Consider the following 19,457-nt stretch of genomic DNA (forward strand, 5'->3'; position numbering starts at 1 on the left):
AAAAGAAATGAAGAAACATTTTACTAAAGAGAAAAAATGGATGACAAACATGAAGATATGTGCAACATCATTAGCCATTAGGGAAATGTAAATTAAAAACCATGATGAGACATTCGTAGCAGAACAGCTAAAATAAAAAACAATACCAAATGTTCATGAGAAGGAGAAAAAAATGACTCTCTCATAAACTGCTAATAGGAATACAAAATGGTACAGCCACTCTGGAAAATACTCTGGCCATTTCTTTTTGAAAAACTAAACACATACTTACCATTAAACCCAGCAATCACATTCCTGGGCATTTTTCCCAGAGAAATGAAAACTGTATAAAAACTGGTACACAACTGTTCACAACAGCTTTATTTGTGATAGCCAAAAACTAGAAATAATCAAAATATCCCTCAGTGAGTAAAGCTGTACAAACTGTGGTACATAAATACCATGGAATATGACGACTCAGTAATAAAAAGGAACAAATTGCTACATGCAACAACTTGGAGGATCAAGAGAGTTATGCTAAGTGAAAAAAGCAAATTCCCAAAAGTCATAACCTGTATGATTGCATCACAATGGCAAAATTATAGACATGGAGAACAGTTTAGTGGTTGCCACGGCTTAGGGATGGTGGGGAAGGGGAGTGCTGTGTGTGCAGTGGACGTGGGGAGCTGGGTATAATTTATAAAAGAACAGCAAGATGGAGAAGTCTGTGATGATGAAATAATTCTGTATCTTGACTGTAGTGGTGGTTACACAGATCTCCAAATGTACTAAAATGGTACAGAATTATACACACACTGTACCAAGTCAAATTCCTGGTTTTGATATTATACTGTAATTATTTAAGATGTAGGCACTGGGAGAAAACTGGAGATAGAGTACATGTGGACCTCTCTGTACTATTTTTGCAACTTCAAGTTGCAATCTATAATTATTTCAAAATAAAAAGTTAAAAACACAACTATTAGATGATATGCGATAAACTTCTAAAAAATTTCTTGGGGGGGAAGAAATACCCATCTATTAAATCTGTGTGAGTTGAAGAAAATAAGTCAATTTGCTCTGTAATTTTTTTTTTTTGGTTTTGGAGGGAAATAGGTTTTTGAAAACACCCTGCTGGTGTTTACAGTTGAGAAATTATATTATTACAGTATTGGTCTAAATAAAAGTAGACTGCATTGCTTATGCAAAGGCATTAAACAGTTAAAATATTTAAAATACACCTAGATTTGACTGCATATTGTCTTCCTTCAGAGATTAAATTGATTCCATAGTTAACTGTGGCTAAATCCAAATACTTATAAACTTAATTCTAAGAAATATATCTCTTCAAGCTACTTCACACACTAAGATTTCATTTTTGATATGTAAAACATCTGCAATACCAACAAAAAGAGAAGCAGCGTGAACTAAAGGCCACTTAAAATGAAACAATTCCTCAAAAACAAAGCTTATATAGCTCTATGTGTATACTTGAGATATTTCAATAACAGCAAAAAACATACAAACACACACATCCTTCAGCTAGCCAATATTTTAATACACAATATTAACTGCTATATAAAAAGTGCTTTTACGATCTGTTATCACCTAAAATAATACATCATATAATTTTCAAAAATGTGTTCTTTGACTTCTAACCTCTGCTCTTCTTTAGAATTACCTGTGAGGGGGAGAAAATGAAGATTCATATTATACCTATGCCAAATAAAACACAATTCCTCAACAAAAAGTTTAAAAGTCCTATGTGTATAGTATGCAAGTCTCTGAATTTATAAAACCCAATTTGGAATGTGATTAGGGAATCTTTTGCCTTATAAACGGTTTTAGACTTCTCTAAAATAGTATAATTCTCTCAAAGAATGTGAAACATGCCTAGATTCTCAAAATCTGGTTTTATAATAGTCACTTCTAGATGTTAATTTCTTCAATTGTGCCAAAAGTGTCCAGATTAATGGCTCCCAACTTGAGGTTTATAGACAATTTAGTAATTCGGAGAGTTAAGGAATGTTCCAAAACTTGAAAATCCTATTATGAATCAGGCATTTAACAACTATAAAGCAATACAAATCCACTGCAACACCAAATTTCTTGTATTTAGGCTGGAATTATATCAGAGACCAAGGCTAGTCATCTCAAGCTGAAAAGCTTGTTAGGTAGATAAATTTTAAGACATGAAGCCCATAAGAGAAATTAAACAAAATGAGATCTTAAGTTGTAAAAGACAAGGAACATTAGAGACCAGAATATATCCAAAAATATTTTAAAGAACTTACCTACTTTTAGGTAAGTACACTTATAATTCATTAATAAAAACAAACCAACCCTAAATTTAAGACACACACATACACTCTTCAAGGTCTTAAGCCTTGCTTTACCTGCAGAAAGCACTTATATCAACTTTAATAGTACAGAAACTTGTTGAAATGTTTATAGTTGTAAGAGAATTTAAAGCCCCTTAAAAAATGCCAAGGCATGCCCATTTCTAGGCTTCCACAGAGGTCACCAAATAGGTTTATACCCTAGGCCAGTACTTCTCTGTTCTACAAGAAGTTAGTATACGGACTGCAAAAGAATACTACTATGTACTCAAATGAATTTACAAAATTCTAAGTATATTATACACCCAAATTTACAAAATGCTAAATTAAACAGAGTTCAACAAATTACTGGTATATTTCTCATAACCTTTCATAACTTTACATAACTATAGTTATATAAAGACATTACCGTTGTGGGAAGTTGGATAAGGTACAGTGGAACTCTCTATACTATTTTTGCACCTTCTGTGAGTCTATAATTATTTCAAAAATATTAAATGTTAAACAAAAAAGCCTATAAAGAGGTAAACTGTCAAAAATAAGTCTCTCTCTCACATCATCCTCCAGTCAACCATGTGCCAATTTCTTGCATATTCTTACAGAAACAAGCTCTCTATACATAACATTGTGACTATTCAAGGAGGTTCAAGGTATGTTAGGTTATATAAACTTATCTGACCCCAGAAGCCTTTCCTATTGGGGCATCTATTAACATCAAGTGAAAATAATCTTGGGAACATATATGGAAAAAACTCTGCCCTAGGCATCATACTATTACATTATACAGAAATATCAGTAAGAAGCAATCTTCTCTGCTTATATAAGCAATATGATTAAGAAGTCACTCTAATCTCAAAACAAATGTAGAAAAATCATTAGCTGAACTTAAAATGATCAAGAAGAAAGTTTTGATAAATTTCAAGGTAATAAACCTTCTTAGCTATATATAGGCTACTGCATATCTCACAGATTAGCAGTCAAACATTCATTTTCCCTTAAATGGCAATAAAGCAATGGCCATGAATCTTTCCATCAGAAATCCATAATATACATAATAAAAAAAAATCTAACTCTGTAATTAAAACCCGTGAAAAGCCAAGCATCAACTCAGTCAACAAAACTGAATAAGGAATCTAAACCAGGCAGAGGTGACGAACTAGGTGGTGTTTTAAGGCAACTGTGCTCAAGAAAAGAAATTCAGATCTTACCTTTGCTGCAGCCAGTACATGCTCCTTTTTAATGACTCCACACTTATTCTCACAAGCATTTGTCCGAGCCTCTTCTGCTAACCGATGAACAAGGAGTAAACAGTTCAGATGCACCTTTAAAAGAGAAAATGCAAAAGGATTTTTAAGCTCAAATACTGATGTTTGGAAATAATGACTTTTAAAAAGAATACCCCCGGGCTTCCCTGGTGGCGCAGTGGTTAAGAATCCACCTGCCAATGCAGGGGACACGGGTTCGAGCCCTGGTCTGGGAAGATCCCACATGCCATGGAGCAACGAAGCCCGTGAGCCACAACTACTGAGCCTGCACTCTACAGCCCACAAGCCACAACTACTGAGCCCAAGCGCTGCATCTACTGAAGCCCGCGCACTCTAGAGCCCACGCTCCACAATAAGAGAAGCCACCACAATGAGAAGCCCACGTACCACAACGAAGAGTAGCCCCCGCTTGCGGCAACTAGAGAAAGCCGCGCGCAGCTATGAAGACCCAACACAGCCAAAAATAATAAATAAGTAAAAATAAATTTACAAAAAATTTTAAAAATTAAAAAATAAAAATAAAAAGAATATCCCCAATTTTAATGCTGTACTATTTACTACTGTGATTACATCAATTAACCCTTATTTAAAGTAACAGAATTCAGTTTAATATATGTCCATCTTAAGATTCCATAAAAAAGAGACTTAGTTATTACAATACATGAAACAAGTCTATGTAAAGCTGACCAAAGGCTATAGACAATAACATTACTCTAAAGGATCATTATATCAAAACTTAGGTAGGTCTCTATTAAGAAAAAATATTCCTGTTTCCCATTCCAACTAAATTTAAGTTTCCAACGTAATTTAAAATTTCCCCCAAATTAAAAAAAACATATCAAATATTGTACTTAAGGCTAGTCATCTCTCATTCTACAATCCAAGGTATAAAGATTTTGTAACCAGATATTTAATGTGAAATATCTAATCAAAAACATGTTAATAATTGAAATTTTAAAAGTTTATCGCATTTATATACAAAGGTCAAGTTACTTGTCTTCCAACAACATCAAAATAATCATATCTACTATTAATAATCTTAAAATTTCTTAAAAAGTAGCCTTAAACTACATAAAATAAGCAGATAATACAAAATTCCAAAGTCCACAAAGAACTGTAATTATATAAGATATTAGCATTGTGGGAAGCTGCATAAAAGGTAAGGGGAATTCTCTACTATTTTTGCCACTTCTTGTGAACCAATAGGTATTTCAAAATACAAAGCAAAAAGTCTGCAAAAGGATAGACTGACAAAAGTAAGTCTCTCTTCCACATCATCCCCCAGTCAACTATGGTTGCCAGCTTCTTGCATATTCTTATAGAAACAACTTCTACATATTAGCAAAACATATACATGTACCATAATATATGTGTACATATATCATTATTTAACCTCACTATTTCAATATGTACATTTTGCTAAATATTCTACTCAAAATTCACTACCCTAACCAAAAAGGGCTACTCATTCTATATGCATATATATATAGCTTGAAAACAGCTGAAGTAGAGCTCAAACCCAAGCAAGAGAGAATGTAAAGTGAGTTGCAGTCCTATCTCATTTCTCCCTCTAGTATCACATCTAGTGCTCTTTTATTTAAATTACTGGTAACATCTCTATCCATTGCTTCTGCCATGTGCCTGAAGTCACTACCAACCTAGGTCCAATTAGATAGTCTCTTTAACATATAATTTATTTGATCATTTATATAATAGTACACACTCTTTGCACTGAGAACAATTAATTAATACTTAACACTTGGCAGAAGCAAGAAACTAAAATCCTGCAGACTATGGAATGAAAACCACATTCACAGAAACAGAGACAAAATGAAAAGGCAGAGGACTATGTACCAGATGAAGGAACAAGATAAAACCCCAGAAAAACAATTAAATGAAGTGGAGATAGGCAACCTTCCAAAAAAAGAATTCAGAATAATGATAGTGAAGATGAGCCAGGACCTCGGAAAAAGAATGGAGGAAAAGATTGAGAAGATGCAAGAAATGTTTAACAAAGGTTTAGAAGAATTAAAGAACAAACACCTAGAAGAATTAAAGAACAAACAAACAGAGATGAACAATACAATAACTGAAATGAAAAATACACTAGAAGGAATAAATACCAGAATAATTGAGGCAAAAGAACAGATAAGTGACCTGGAAAAAGAATGGTGGAATTCACTGCCATGGAACAGACTAAAGAAAAAAGAATGAAAAGAAATGAAGACACCCTAAGAGATCTCTGGGAAAACATTAAACGTAACAACATTCACATTATAGGGGTTCCAGAAGGAGAAGAGAGAGAGGAAGGACCCAAGAAAATATTTGAAGAGATTATAGTGGAAAACTTCCCTAACATGGGAAAGGAAATAGCCACCCAAATCCAGGAAGCACAGAGACTCCCAGGCAGGATAAACCCAAGGAGAAACACACTGAGACACACAGTAATCAAACTGACACAAATTAAAGACAAAGAAAAATTATTAAAGGCAACAAGGGAAAAACAACAAATAACATGCAAGGGAACTCCCATAAGGTTAACAGTTGATTTCTCAGCAGAAACTCTACAAGCCAGAAGAGAGGCCACAATATATTTAAAGTGATGAAAGGGAAAAAGAAAAAGCTACAACCAAGATTACTCTACCCAGCAAGGATCTCATTCAGATTTGACGGAGAAGTCAAAAGCTTTATAGAAAAGCAAAAGCTAAGAGAATTCAGCACCACCAAACCAGCTCTACAACAAATGCTAAAGGAACTTCTTTAAGTGGAAAACACAAGAGAAGAAAAGGACCAACAAAAACAAACCCAAAACAATTAAGAAAATGGTAATAGGAACATACATATCAATAATTACCTTAAATGTAAATGGATTAAATGCTCCAACCAAAAGACACAGGCTCACTGAATGGATACAAAAACAAGACCCATAGATATGCTGTCTACAAGGGACCCACTTCAGACCTAGAGACACAAACAGACTGAAAGTGAGCGGATGGAAAAAGGTATTACATGCAAATGGAAATCAAAAGAAAGCTGGAGTAGCAATACTCATACCAGATAAAACAGACTTTAAAATAAAGAATGTTGCAAGAGACAAGGAAGAACACTACATAATGATCAAGAGATCAATCCAAGAAGAAGATATAACAATTATAAATATATATGCACCCAACATAGGAGCACCTCAATACATAAAGCAACTGCTAACAGCTATAAAAGAGGAAATCGACAGTAACACAATAATAGTGGGGGATTTTAACACCTCACCTACACCAATGGACACATCATCCAGACAGAAAATTAATAAGGAAACACAAGTTTTAAATGACACAACAGACCAACCAGATTAAATTGATATTTATAAGAATATTTATCATATTTATAATAAATGGATATTTATTCCATCCAAAAACAGCACATTCCACTTTCTTCTCAAGTGCACACGGAACATTCTCCAGGACAGATCACATCTTGGGTCACAAATCAAGCCTCAGTAAATTTAAGAAAACTGAAATCATATCAAGCATCCTTTCCGACCACAACGCTATGAGATTAGAAATCAATTACAGGGAAAAAACATAAAATACACAAACACATGGAGGCTAAATAATATGTTACTAAATAACCAACAGGTCACTGAATAAATCAAAGAGGAAATCAAAAAATACTTAGAGACAAATGACAACAAAAACATGACAATCCAAAACCCATGGGATGCAGCAAAAGCAGTTCAAAGAGGGAAGTTTATAGCAATACAATCCTACCTCAAGAAAAAAGAAAATTCTCAAATAAACAATCTAACCTTACACCTAAAGGACTTAGAGAAAGAAGAACAAACAAAACCCAAAGTTAGCAGAAGGAAAGAAATCATAAAGATCAGAGCAGAAATAAATGAAGTAGAAACAAAGAAAACAATAGCAAAGATCAATAAAACTAAAAGCTGGTTCTTTGAGAAGATAAACAAAATTGATAAACCTTTAGCCAGACTCATCAAGAAAAAGAGGGAGAGCACTCAAATCAGTAAAATTAGAAATGAACAAGGAGAAGTTACAACGGACACCATGGAAATACAAAGCATCCTAAGAGACTACTGCAAGCAACTCTATGCCAATAAAATGGACAACCTGGAAGAAATGGACAAATTCTTAGAAAGGTATAACCTTCCAAGACTGAACCAGGAGGAAACAGAAAATATAAACAGACCCATCACAAGTAATGAAATTGAAACTGTGATTAAATATCTTCCAACAAACAAAAGTCCAGGACCAGATGGCTTCACAGGTGAATTCTATCAAACATTTAGAGAAGAGCTAACACCCATCCTTCTCAAACTCTTCCAAAAAATTGCAGAGGAAGGAACACTCCCAGACTCATTCTACGAGGCCACCATCACCCTGATACCAAAACCAGACAAAGATACTACAAAAAAGGAAAATTATGGACCAATATCACTGATGAATATAGATGTAAAAATCTTCAACAAAATCCTAGCAAACAGAATCCAGCAACACATTAAAAGGATCATACACCATGATCAAGTGGGATTTATCCCAGGGATGCAAGGATTCTTCAATAAAAAATCAATGTGATACACCATATTAACAAATTGAAGAATAAAAACCATATGATCATCTCAAAAGATGCAGAAAAAGCTTGACAAAATTCAACTTCCATTTATAATAAAAGCACTCCAGAAAGTGGGCATAGAGGGAACCTACCTCAACATCATAAGGGCTATATACGACAAACCCACAGCAAACATCATTCTCAACAGTGAAAAACTGAAACCATTTCCTCTAAGATCAGTAACAAGACAAGGTTGCCCACTCTCACCACTATTATTCAACATAGTTTTGGAAGTTTTAACCACAGAAATCAGAGAAGAAAAGGAAATAAAAGGAACCCAAATCGGAAAAGAAGAAGTAAAGCTATCACTGTTTGCAGATGACATGATACTATACATAGAGAATCCTAAAGATGCTACCAGAAAACTACTAGAGCTAAGCAATGCATCTGGTAAAGTTGCAGGATACAAAATTAATGAACAGAAATCTCTTGCATTCCTATACACTAACAACGAAAGATCAGAAAGAGAAATTAAGGAAACAATCCCCTTCACCATTGCAACAAAAAGAATAAAATACCTAGGAATAAAGCTACCTAAGGAGGTAAAAAACCTGTTCTCAGAAAACTATAAGACACTGATGAAAGAAATCAAAGATGACACAAACAGATGGGGATATATACCATGTTCTTAGATTGGAAGAGTCAATATTGTGAAAATGACTATTTTCTATGACTATGACTACCCAAAGCAATCTACAGATTTGATGCAATCCTTATCAAATTACCAATGGCATTTTTTTTTTTTTTTTTACAGAACTAGAACAAAGAATCTTAAAATTTGTATGGAGACACAAAAGAGCCCGGATAGCCACAGCAATCTTGAGGGAAAAAAACAGAGGTGGAGGAATTAGACTCCCTGACTTCACACTACACTACAAAGCTACAGTAATCAAGACAATATGGTACTGACACAAAAAGAGAAATACAGATCAAGGGAACAGGATAGAAAGCCCAGAGATCAACCCACACACCTATGGTCAACTAATCTATGACAAAGGAGGCAAGGAGATACAATGGAGAAAAGACAGCCTCTGCAATAAGTGGTGCTGGGAAAACTGGACAGCTACATGTAAAAGAATGAAATTAGAACACTCCCTAACACCATACACAAAAGTAAACTCAAAATGGATTAAAGACCTAAATGTAAGACCAGACCAGACACTATAAAACTCTTAGAGGAAACCACAGGAAGAACACTCTTTGACGTAAATCAAAGCAAGATCTTTTTTGACCCACCTCCTAGAGTAATGGAAATCAAAACAAAAATAAACAAATGGGACCTAATGAAACTTAAAAGCTTTTGCACAGCAAAGGGAACTATAAATAAGATGAAAAGACAACCCTCAGAATGGGAGAAAATATTTGCAAACCAATCAGTGGACAAAGGATTAATCTCCAAAATATATAAACAGCTCATGCAGATCAATATTAAAAAAACAAGCAACCCAATCCAAAAATGGGCAGTAGACCTAAATAGACATCTCTCCAAAGAAGAGAAACAGATGGCCAAGAGGCACATGAAAAGACGCTCAACATCACTAATTATTAGAGAAATGCAAATCAAAACCACAATGAGGTATCACCTCACACCAGTTAGAATGGGCATCATCAGAAAATCTACAAACAACAAATGTTGGAGAGGGTGTAAAGAAAAGGGAACCCTCTTGCATTGTTGCTGGGAATGGAAATTGATACAGCCACTATGGAGAACAGTATGGAGGTTCCTTAAAAAACTAAAAATAGAATTACGATATGACCCAGCAATCTCACTACTGGGCATATATCCAGAGAAAACCATAATTCAAAAAGACACATGTGCCCCAATGTTCATTGCAGCACTGTTTAAAATAGCCAGGTCATGGAAGCAACCTAAATGCCCACCAACAGACGAATGGATAAATAAGATGTGGTACATATATACAATGGAATATTACCCAGCCATCAAAGGGAACGAAACTGGGTCATCTGTAGAGACGTGGATGGACCTAGAGACTGTCATACAGAGTGAGGTAAGTCAGAAAGAGAAGAACAAATATAGTATATTAATGCATATTATTTGGAATTTAGAAAAATAGTACAGATGAACCAGTTTGCAAGGCAGAAACAGAGACACAGAGGTAGAGAACAAATGTATGGACACCAAGGGGGGAAAGCGGGGGTGGGGATGAATTGGGAGATTGGGATTGACATATATACACTAATATGTATAAAACTGATAGCTAATAAGAACTTGCTGTATAAAAAAATAAAATTAAAGAAAAACACACAATACTTAACTCTCCCCAACAGTTCACTAAATGTTAAATAACTAGGTAATGTGGTGCTTTAAATTATTATGCGGAAATCTTTAGTGGATTGTTATAGATGCTTAAGAATGTTTTAGTGATATTTGGGGAAAGCAGAGGAGTTTGGGAATTTAAATTTAACATGATAAAGAACCTATGGAAGGAGATATTCTTTTGGTACTTTTTTGATGCACTGTCTTGTTTAATTCTCACAAGAACTCTGAGCTAAATCACCCAATCCTGATTCTTTACATTATACCATGTCATTTAAAATTTTTTTAAACTTCCAATTATATACCATTTCCTTCTGCAACAAAAGTACTTCATAACATGGCTCAATTTCCTCCGTTAATCTGTATTTTCTACTTCTAAAGCTAAATATCTTCCAGATGCCTCATGAAAAATTCCAAATTCCTTAATACTAAATCCCACTTGACTAGGCTTTTCTAATTTCATCTCTCACCTTTCCCAACTTTCAGTTCTATACTAGGTCTTTTGAACTTCTTTCAGTATTCAAATACAAGTTTGCCTACAGCCATGCTACTGGTTTATAGACTTCTCTAAAAAGCCCAATTCCTCCCAATATGTAAGGTTATATAGATCCATGGCACCCTGAACTTCTTATCACTGTACGTACTACATACATTAGGCAGCAATTTCTCACCTGTCTTCTTCAATGTACTATAAGGGCAAAACCATGTCTATCTTCCCAGACATTATACCCCCAGTGACCTTTAGCCCATGGCCCAATATGCAGTAGGTTGTCAATTATTATTGCATGAGAAAAAGATCCATCCATATCTCCCCAAATTAGGCAAAAAAATTTTTTAGCCAATCCCAAATAAACCACACTCTGTTTTGAGGCTTGAGTCCTTTACTCTTCATGGGCATGAACCATAGATACTGAATTAATATTACTTTTTTTTAATGTCAGAATTTTTTTTTTAAACAACCTATTTCTCTGTAATAAAACAGTTAATTGAGTGGTGTCACTCAAGTGCACTAAGGTTTAAATTAAAATGGTCAGAACAAAAGCAAATTTTATGGTTTCAGCTAGACATTCAATCCTGAAAGCCATTCCATCAAGAACTTACACTTTGGAAAAATAAAAAATCAGCTTGCTTGAAAGGTAAACCAAAAGATAATTTACAAAGAGGTATCCCTTTGACAGTCTCAGGTGACCAAAAGACTGAGCCAGCCTGACTTCCTCCCCACTTCCTCACAGCACTTCTGAGTTTTACATAAACTGTAAGTACCCAGATATTTGCACAATATTCCTTAGTGATAAATCTAAAAACTGAGTCACAAGAAAGCCGAACAATTTGAGATTAACATACACTCACCAGTATTGGCCCTGGTGATATACAATCAAATAAGTCATAAAATAAAACAACAATAAAAAGCCAGTGCAGAAGAATATGAAGTAACACAAGGAAGTTATAAGTAAAATGTTAGAAATATCAATCCACATATAGTCATCATCACTCCCAACTTTAATTGTACACTCAGAATGTTCAAGGTATTATGCTAAACACCAGGAATACAGTAAGTTCCCAATTCAAAGTTCCCAGTCCAATGGGAGAATGAAACCTAATTAAAGACAAATGTGTGACAGTAGATGATATTGGAAGGTAAGATTGATCCTTTCTAAGACCATGAAGGAAGGCGTCACCGAATAACAGGCATTTGAACTGAATTTTGAAATAACTGAAGTTTGAGAAGCAGAGTGGAGTGAGGACATCTTCAAACAGAAGAAATATCTTATGCAAAGACATCATAAAAGTAGATTAGTTCTGTGTTAAAGATAATGGAAGACACAAAAGGAGATATGTATGGTTCCTTCCCCTCAAGAAGCTGCATACCGCACTGGGAGACAACACGGACATATAAAACTTAGAGAACAGTGTCAGGGTCCCAGTAGCTAAACTGTATGATGTACACTCTTACGGCTATCAAAGTTCAGGAAAAAAAAAACAGACTACCTTAATTGTAGAGAAGTTTATGGATGATGTGGGACACCTGCTGGGTAAGATAATTAAGTACCAATGGCAAGCAGAAAACCATAAGTAAAGAAACCAGAGTGATGCATGGCATATACAAGACGGTGAAGGAGAAATAATCAAAGCCAAAGACAAGCATACAATCTAGTAATAGATGGTAGCAAAAAGAACGTCCATTCCCCTACCACTGCAAATGCTTAGAATTTCACCTCCCCTTCTTTCCTGTACCACCTGGATCCCACTCCACAATAGAGTCCTCCTGTCCAGGGGTCACTTGGGGCAGGCAAGTGTGGATGTGGGAGGAATCTGACTACTTGAGAAATTTCTGCCCAACAATCTACACCAACTGGTAGTATCCCAGATTCTAGAGCAGGTACATTTCCTCCCCCCTCCATTTATTGAGAGAACCCCAGCACCAGTGAAAACTTCAGAATAAATTACCTAAAATTCTTTTGAAAATCAATTTCACTTTAATACAGCTCACGTGTGCCACCTTAATCACCACCTTGGGGGAAGGAGGGTAATAAAACAGTATATATTGTCTTTTCTTACAGGGTCTAAAAAAAGGAACAAAAAAGGACAGGAGATATTAGAAGGGCTACTTTTCCAAGGAAAAAAAAAAGTTGTTTTGCCTCAGAGAAAGGAAAAGTGAAGACAATTCTATAGTAATTTAGCAAAAATAGAAACCCTAAAATTAGGGGAGGCAGTAGAGAGTGGCAGAGGCTGTAGAGAAAAGAGGTGGGGCGGGGGGGGGTGGGTACAATGTAGCTTAAGAAGAGATGGAATGATGTATTGTGAAGCCACCCTCCATGCCATATATCCCTATTATCCACAATTCTTCATCCTTGATCTCGGGGAAATTAGGTGCCCACCTGTAGTGGCTCCTTACTCAAAGAGCTCTTGTAACAAACCACAGGAGGTGCCTCCTATGGTTTAAACCTAGGGAAACAGTGTTCATTCTGCTAGAGGGATATATATTCCAGGCATTCAACATAAAAACTCTTAATTTATTTCAGAACAGAAATATTACACAGTGGTTTGGTTGTGGTTATTTATCATGTGAGTATTATGCTGCAGTTACTATGAGTCAGAGAAACTTTTAATGGTTGGGCTTGAAAACTAAACTAACAGGTGTTCTATTTGTCTAGGAAAACGAATTCACATTTGGGAGCATACTACTTACAAATAAACTTTTGGGTCAGGGTTCTTTAGTAAATAAGCTAAAGTAGAGGAAACGGCAATATATTTGTTTAACAATGTAAAAAGAAGGGGAAGAAAAGAAGGCAAGGAGAAAGGCACTTTTGAAAGGCATGTCAGTAATGCCTTTTACAATATTTAAATGAAAATAACCCAGCCTGAATTCCAAAATCTATTTTTTTTTAAATGTATCCTTTGAACCTTTGTAAATTACACTAAGCACAGTACCAGACTGTGCTCCTGAATAGCGATATTGAAAAACTATAAGCAGGAACTTAACGTTAGTTTTCTCCTTAAATTGATGTGGCTAACAGCCTCCTGTAAAAAAAGGTCAGGATATCTACATTTCAGAGGACCCCAAAACAACTCAGCATCAGGAATACTAACTGATATGCCAGGCTGGGGCAAACCCGCCCAGTTTGCTGCGAACACCTCATACATAGGCCTGAAAGCTAGACTGGCTGGGGGCGGCGAAATAAAGACTGGGGGTTATTTCCCCTGTCTCCGCCCCACTTCCAGTCCTAGAAGGGACAAAATCTCACCAGTAGGTCGCTATTTGTCTCCAGACGGAGGTGAGGCTTCCGTTGCTTGAAGACGCGCTTTAGAAAACCGCGGGGAGCCTTCCGCTTTATCAGCTTCCTCTGCGAGACTGTTGTCGAGAGCGCCATCCTCTCCCTCCAGCTCGGGCACCACCCGCCTGAGCTTCCTAGGTCCTCCCTGCGGCGTACTGCAGCTCACGCCCGCGGGGACACCGAGAACCCCGACTCCGACGCTTCTACAGGCCCTGAGACCAGGCCGCAACGTTTGAATCCGCCGCCAATTGAGCGCGCCTGGCGCCCGGTAGTGACGTCAGCACGCTCAAGCCCCGCCCCCCGCGGCGCCTGGCTGTTGATGGAACACACCCTCGGTGAGCGCCCCGTGACGTCATAGACGGGAGAGGAGTGCGGCTTTATCCTTTAGCACTAGCTCTTTGAAACAATTTCTCCAGTGTTCGATAGAGACGTTGGGAAATTGTGGAAAATGTTGGTATGCCAAAGCAGCCACACTTACTGTCCCAGCTTTCATTCTCTACTGAGCCTAATACCAATGAAAGAAAAAGTAGATGAATAGAAAGAAGTCTATGATGTTTCATCAGGATTCTTGAAGAACCAGTGGCTTCCTAGCAAGGCATGCTTTTCTGATATTAACAGCTAACGTTTTTCACTTTTACGTAATTTTATGTTATCTTATCTGAGGTCTTTTCATGATTCAAGCTTTTCTTTACAAATGCTGCTCCCTTTAATTTTAAGGCCCCTACACTTAACCTTGCAATAACTTCTGTTGTAGTTTAAATGCTACCTCATTGAATCCTTCTTTTCCAAGCAATTAACTCTTCCATCTTCTGTGCTACCCCTGTAAGTGGTTCTCAGACGTCATCGTGCATCACCTGAAGCATCACCCCTTGGTTTCTTGGTTCAGTAGGTCTCAATGGGACTTGAGAATTTGCATTTCTAACAAGTACTCAAGACATGTTGGAACACTGTTAGTCTGACCACTCTGATATCACTGTGATGTTATTTGTAATTACCTCTAATACTAATGCTGTAGGAGTTGTTGTGTTGTGCTTTCAATATCCACATAGATCCTTCTATCTGGCCTCCCACTTTCAAGATCTCCTCTCTGCCAATAATCTTATCTTTCATCCTATGAGCCATTTACATCTGTGGTCATACACTAGGCCTTGTCATTGCTAATACCCTTCCATATTCTCAATTCAGTTGTCTTACTCTTCAACCTTATCTCTGGAACTCACTTCCTCCAGTATCCCCACTTCAACAATTCTTACATGCTACTGGATCACTGTCCTCTCTGTCTCTACCATGTCCCTAACCTTAATCTATTTTTTATTCTCCTTCCTGTGGTCTATTGTACATCACCATAATATCCTCTTGCATTTATCCTTAACTCTCTAGTCAGGCTCTTTTTTTCCCTCATACTCAATTGACAAAAACCCAACCCTGCTTATGTTAAAATCTCAATTCATTCTGTATTTGCATCTGTACATTGATGTTGTCTTAAGAAAAACATGCAAGTTTGTGTCTGGTCTCAATGTAAATACATGACCATTTTATTGAGCCTCTAAGTACTGCCTGCAGTCTTTTGCTGTTTCTGAAGTCCATTCATTCACCCATTCTCTTCTTCAAGTCTCCCTACACTCCCTACCCCATCCTAACCCTCAGTTGATGACATTGTTTTAATAACAAAATAGAAGCACCCCATAGAGACTTTCCACATGCTCCCACCACCACATCTACCCATCAATCTCCATCTGCTCCCATGGATGAACCATCTGTCTAAGGCCAACTAATCCACTTGTGCCCTAGATCCCAGTTCACTCCCTTTCTTAAGGACATCCTCTAGCAAGTCTCCCCTATTTTGCTTCATGAATTTTCCTTCTTTGCTGAATTTTCTTTTCATCTGCACAAACACATGCTATAATATCTCCAACCTTTTGAAACCTCTTTCTGGATCTTATATTTAGCAACTTCCTTTTCATTTTTTTCACAGAAAAACTAGACAGGATTGGCTAAATTTTATGTCTCCAATTCCTTTCCTCCCATTCTCTCTTGAAGCCACTGCAATCAGACTTTAGTACCTATCTCTCCACCAAAATTATTTTGGTTAACATGATCAATAACACTTTTAAATCCAGTGGTCATTTCTCAGGCTTCAGTTTATTTGACTAACCAGGAATATTTGTTGGGTTTTATGATTGTTTCCTCCAAGAAACATTTTCTTTAATTGGATGCTATTCTCTTTTGGTTTTCCTCCTACCTGATGGCCTTTTAGTCTCCTTTTCTGGTTTCTTTGTGTTTTTTATCTCTAAATCCTGGAGTATCCCAAGACTTAGTCCTCAGATTTCGTCTCTTCTCTATCTACATTCACTCTATGACCTCCATCCAGTACCATGGCTTTAAGTACCACATGTACATCTCCAGTTGATTCTCTTCCCTAATCAGACATGTATATTCAATTCTTCATTGAACTGGAATTTTTTAAAGTCATCTTAAATTTAACACATTCAAAATTAGCTCTTGATACATCCCTGTACCCCCAAACTGATTCTCCCACCATCTTCCCAGTCACAGCTGATAACACTTTCATCTTTTCAATTACTCAAGCCAAAATCTTGGAGTCAACCTTGGCTCCTCACTTTCTTTCCCCCCATATTCAATTTTTCAGCAAATTCTGTCCCCTCTACTTGCAGTATCTTATCACTTTTGGCCAAGCCACCATCATCTCTCACTTGGATTATTGTGCAAAACCCTCCTGTGTCTCAGCCTGTTTCTATTTATCCTCAACAGAAGAGCCAAATTTAACTCAGATTATGTCACTCTTCTCCCCAATCCCCTTCCATTTCCCTCAGAATAAAAGTCCCTGCAATGACTTATGAAGCGTTATCTGTCCCCTAAATGCAAAGAAACCTATGAATATACGGTTAACTCTTGACCTGATCTCCCACAATTCAGCAGCTCACTCTCTTCCAGCTATATTAGACTCCTTGATTGCTCTCAGACATACCTGAAATCCAGCAGATATGCCAGCCACCCCCCCAATCAGGAGTTTACACTTACTATTCCCTCTGCCAAGAATATTTTTCCCCATTCATCTTCGTAAGTGTCTCCATCATCTTTTGCAGGTCTCTGTCAGTATCACAAAGACCTTCTATTTAAAATAGGAACTCCACACATATGTACTTAGAAACACACATGTGCACACACATACCCGGATCCAGTAGTGTGCAGAAACTGACATATGTTCCCAGCTCTTGTGTTCAGTGACGTTACATCAGTAGCTAGAAATTGGTCATGGTAGAAGTATTTACATCACGGGAACTGGCAAATTTTGTTTTTTTCTGGAAAGCAAGTGGTTAAACATTTACCAACATAACACTGCACATATCCCTGCCAACCTGAACATCCTAACACTTTCAGTGGGTTATTTTTCTCTGTAGCACTTTTCACTATCTAATATTAGCTTCTGCATATGGGAAAATGTTATTGTAGCTCTATCTATATAATAGAAATAATTGGAGACAACGTTAATAAAGGGGGGAATGGAAACACATATTGTCATATGTATGTTTCCTATTGCTATTATCACAAACTTAATAGCTTAAAACAAAGCAAATGTATCATCTTACAGTTCTGCAGATCAGAAATCCTAAAATCAAGGTGTCAGCCTTCCTCCTAGAGGCTCTAAGGGAGAATCTGTTTCCTCGCCTTTTCCACCTTCTAGGGGCCACTTCCATTCTTTGACTCAAGGCCCCTTCCTTTATCTTCAAAGCACATCACTGTACCCTCTGTTTCTATCAGCACATCTTTTTCTGACTCTGATCCTCCTGACTTCTTCTAAGAACCCTTGTTATTACATTGGGCCTACCCAGATAATCCAGGATAATCTTCCCATTTGAAGATTCTTAATTTAATCAAATCTTCACATTCTCTTATCCTCTAGTTAACATTTTCAGATGCTAGAGATTAGGGCACTGACATCTTGGGGGAGAAGGGCATTATTCTGCCTACCACAGGCTCTCTTCCTGGACTTAATTCTAGAGTAGGGCTGAATTTCAGTAGAAATTTCTTCAGTGATGGATGTGTTTACCTTCTCTGTCCAATATAGTAACACGTGGCTGTTGAGCATTTGAAATATGGCTAGTGTGACTAACAATATTAATCTCATTTAAATGTGATTAATTTACATTTAATAGCCATGTGTCACTAGTGGCTACCATAGTGGGCAGTGCTGTTAGAGCAAACTAATAGGTAACTCTAACAAGTCATTCTCTGCAATAGTTTTGTAGGTTGGTAGAAGCCAAGGAACAGGAATCAAAGAGAATTTTCAATTTATCTGCATTTTTCATAACTTTTACAATGAAAATACCGTTTTTAAATTTTTTACATGTTTAAAAGAATAGTTGAATAGAATATGAGGGTAATAACTGTATTTATCCCTGTAATGAAGCACGTCCTTGTACATTATCTTATTTGATCTTAACAAAACTATGACATTAGTAAGGATGGTATGGATGTTATTATTTCTGTTTTACATTAAATTAAATGGTCATAGAGTTTGAGTAGCTCAAAGTAGAAGAATTTATATGGAAAATTTAAGGCATTAACCTCAGTGTTTTAATTTTCTGATATGTCATACTGTCTTTAAGTGTAAGAGAAGCATCTAAATTCTGCTTAGTTGCTTTCCTAAAATAAAGTTTTTTATTTATTTTTTTATAGACTTTCACCTTCATTTACTAAAGAATCACAGAGGAAAACATTGGAAAATTTCATCATAACCTAAATTTTCAAAATGGCCTCCTTTTCTTTTACAGTTTTTCGGTAATTTAAGTTCCTTTGATTCAACGGGTTAAAAATCATGAGGCAGCTAACCCTATCCCACACAACTAGAATCTTCCCCCAAAACTGGAAGTGCCTTGAGTGATGACAGCACTTGACTCCACATCCAGGGAAAGTAAAAGGGAGTCTAGATAGGAAGGACAAGATCTGGACAGGATCTTGACACCAGAAGGATAAATACATCCCTTTCTTTATCCCAACTTGTTCTTCTTCTAATGTAAATTTTGCCCTCATCTGAAAAGGGCAAGGCCTCTTTGATACTGCTGTTTACTTTGGGAAGACAAAAATAAAATGTATTCAAGGAAAATTATTGAAGGATTTCCCCCCTCTCATGCTATTCTAAGGACTTGCTGTACATGAGAAACAATTATAT

The 19,457-nt window shown here is 36.6% G+C and overlaps 1 protein-coding gene across 2 annotated transcripts; it reads right to left on the reverse strand.

Annotated features, from left to right (window-relative positions):
• Nucleotides 1-1,569: 1,569 nt before the first annotated feature.
• On the reverse strand, nt 1,570-14,496 carry CENPW (centromere protein W). 2 transcript variants are annotated; one of them, XM_059941952.1, is made up of 3 exons: nt 14,234-14,496; nt 3,527-3,640; nt 1,570-1,660 (listed from the first exon to the last, which is right to left on the reverse strand). In XM_059941952.1, exons 1-3 carry the CDS (start codon nt 14,357-14,359, stop codon nt 1,634-1,636), a joined length of 267 nt encoding a protein of 88 aa, XP_059797935.1. In that variant the 5' UTR covers nt 14,360-14,496; the 3' UTR covers nt 1,570-1,633. The 2 variants fall into 2 exon arrangements, with proteins under 2 accessions (XP_059797935.1, XP_059797936.1); XM_059941953.1 differs by lacking the exon at nt 1,570-1,660 and having other exon boundaries at nt 3,523-3,600.
• Between the last annotated feature and the right edge of the window lie 4,961 nt (nt 14,497-19,457).

The sequence above is a fragment of the Balaenoptera ricei genome, chromosome 12 (genome assembly GCF_028023285.1).
Source record: "Balaenoptera ricei isolate mBalRic1 chromosome 12, mBalRic1.hap2, whole genome shotgun sequence".
Classification (NCBI taxonomy): Eukaryota; Metazoa; Chordata; class Mammalia; order Artiodactyla; family Balaenopteridae; genus Balaenoptera; species Balaenoptera ricei.